The sequence below is a fragment of the Apaloderma vittatum genome, unplaced genomic scaffold, assembly GCF_000703405.1.
Source record: "Apaloderma vittatum isolate BGI_N311 unplaced genomic scaffold, ASM70340v1 scaffold29749, whole genome shotgun sequence".
In the NCBI taxonomy this organism is placed as follows: Eukaryota; Metazoa; Chordata; class Aves; order Trogoniformes; family Trogonidae; genus Apaloderma; species Apaloderma vittatum.
Genome location: NW_009735064.1, coordinates 1,635 through 1,850, shown reverse-complemented (window position 1 = coordinate 1,850; position 216 = coordinate 1,635). Strand labels below are relative to the sequence as shown.

Sequence of the window (216 nt, the reverse complement as noted above, 5' to 3'; positions counted from 1 at the left end):
CGGCCAGCAGGCGCCCGAGGGCATGACTGACGTCTGGCTCACGATGCTGAGCATGATCGTTGGGGCCACCTGCTACGCCATGTTCATCGGCCACGCCACCGCCCTCATCCAGTCCCTGGACTCCTCCCGGCGCCAGTACCAAGAGAAGGTCAGCGGGGTGGGGTGGGAGCGCCTGAGCGCGGCGGGAGGGTGGCCCGGCAGGAGGGGGGCACGCTC

General features: G+C 70.4%; 1 protein-coding gene across 1 annotated transcript in view; it reads left to right on the top strand.

Annotated features, from left to right (window-relative positions):
* The window catches only part of LOC104279270 (potassium/sodium hyperpolarization-activated cyclic nucleotide-gated channel 4-like), a gene marked incomplete at both ends in the record, with an annotated part of 2,926 nt that overhangs the window by 1,083 nt on the left and 1,627 nt on the right, over positions 1 to 216 (top strand). Inside the window, 1 exon segment of the mRNA XM_009876484.1 lies at positions 8 to 148. Coding sequence (XP_009874786.1) covers positions 8 to 148 — 141 coding nt within the window.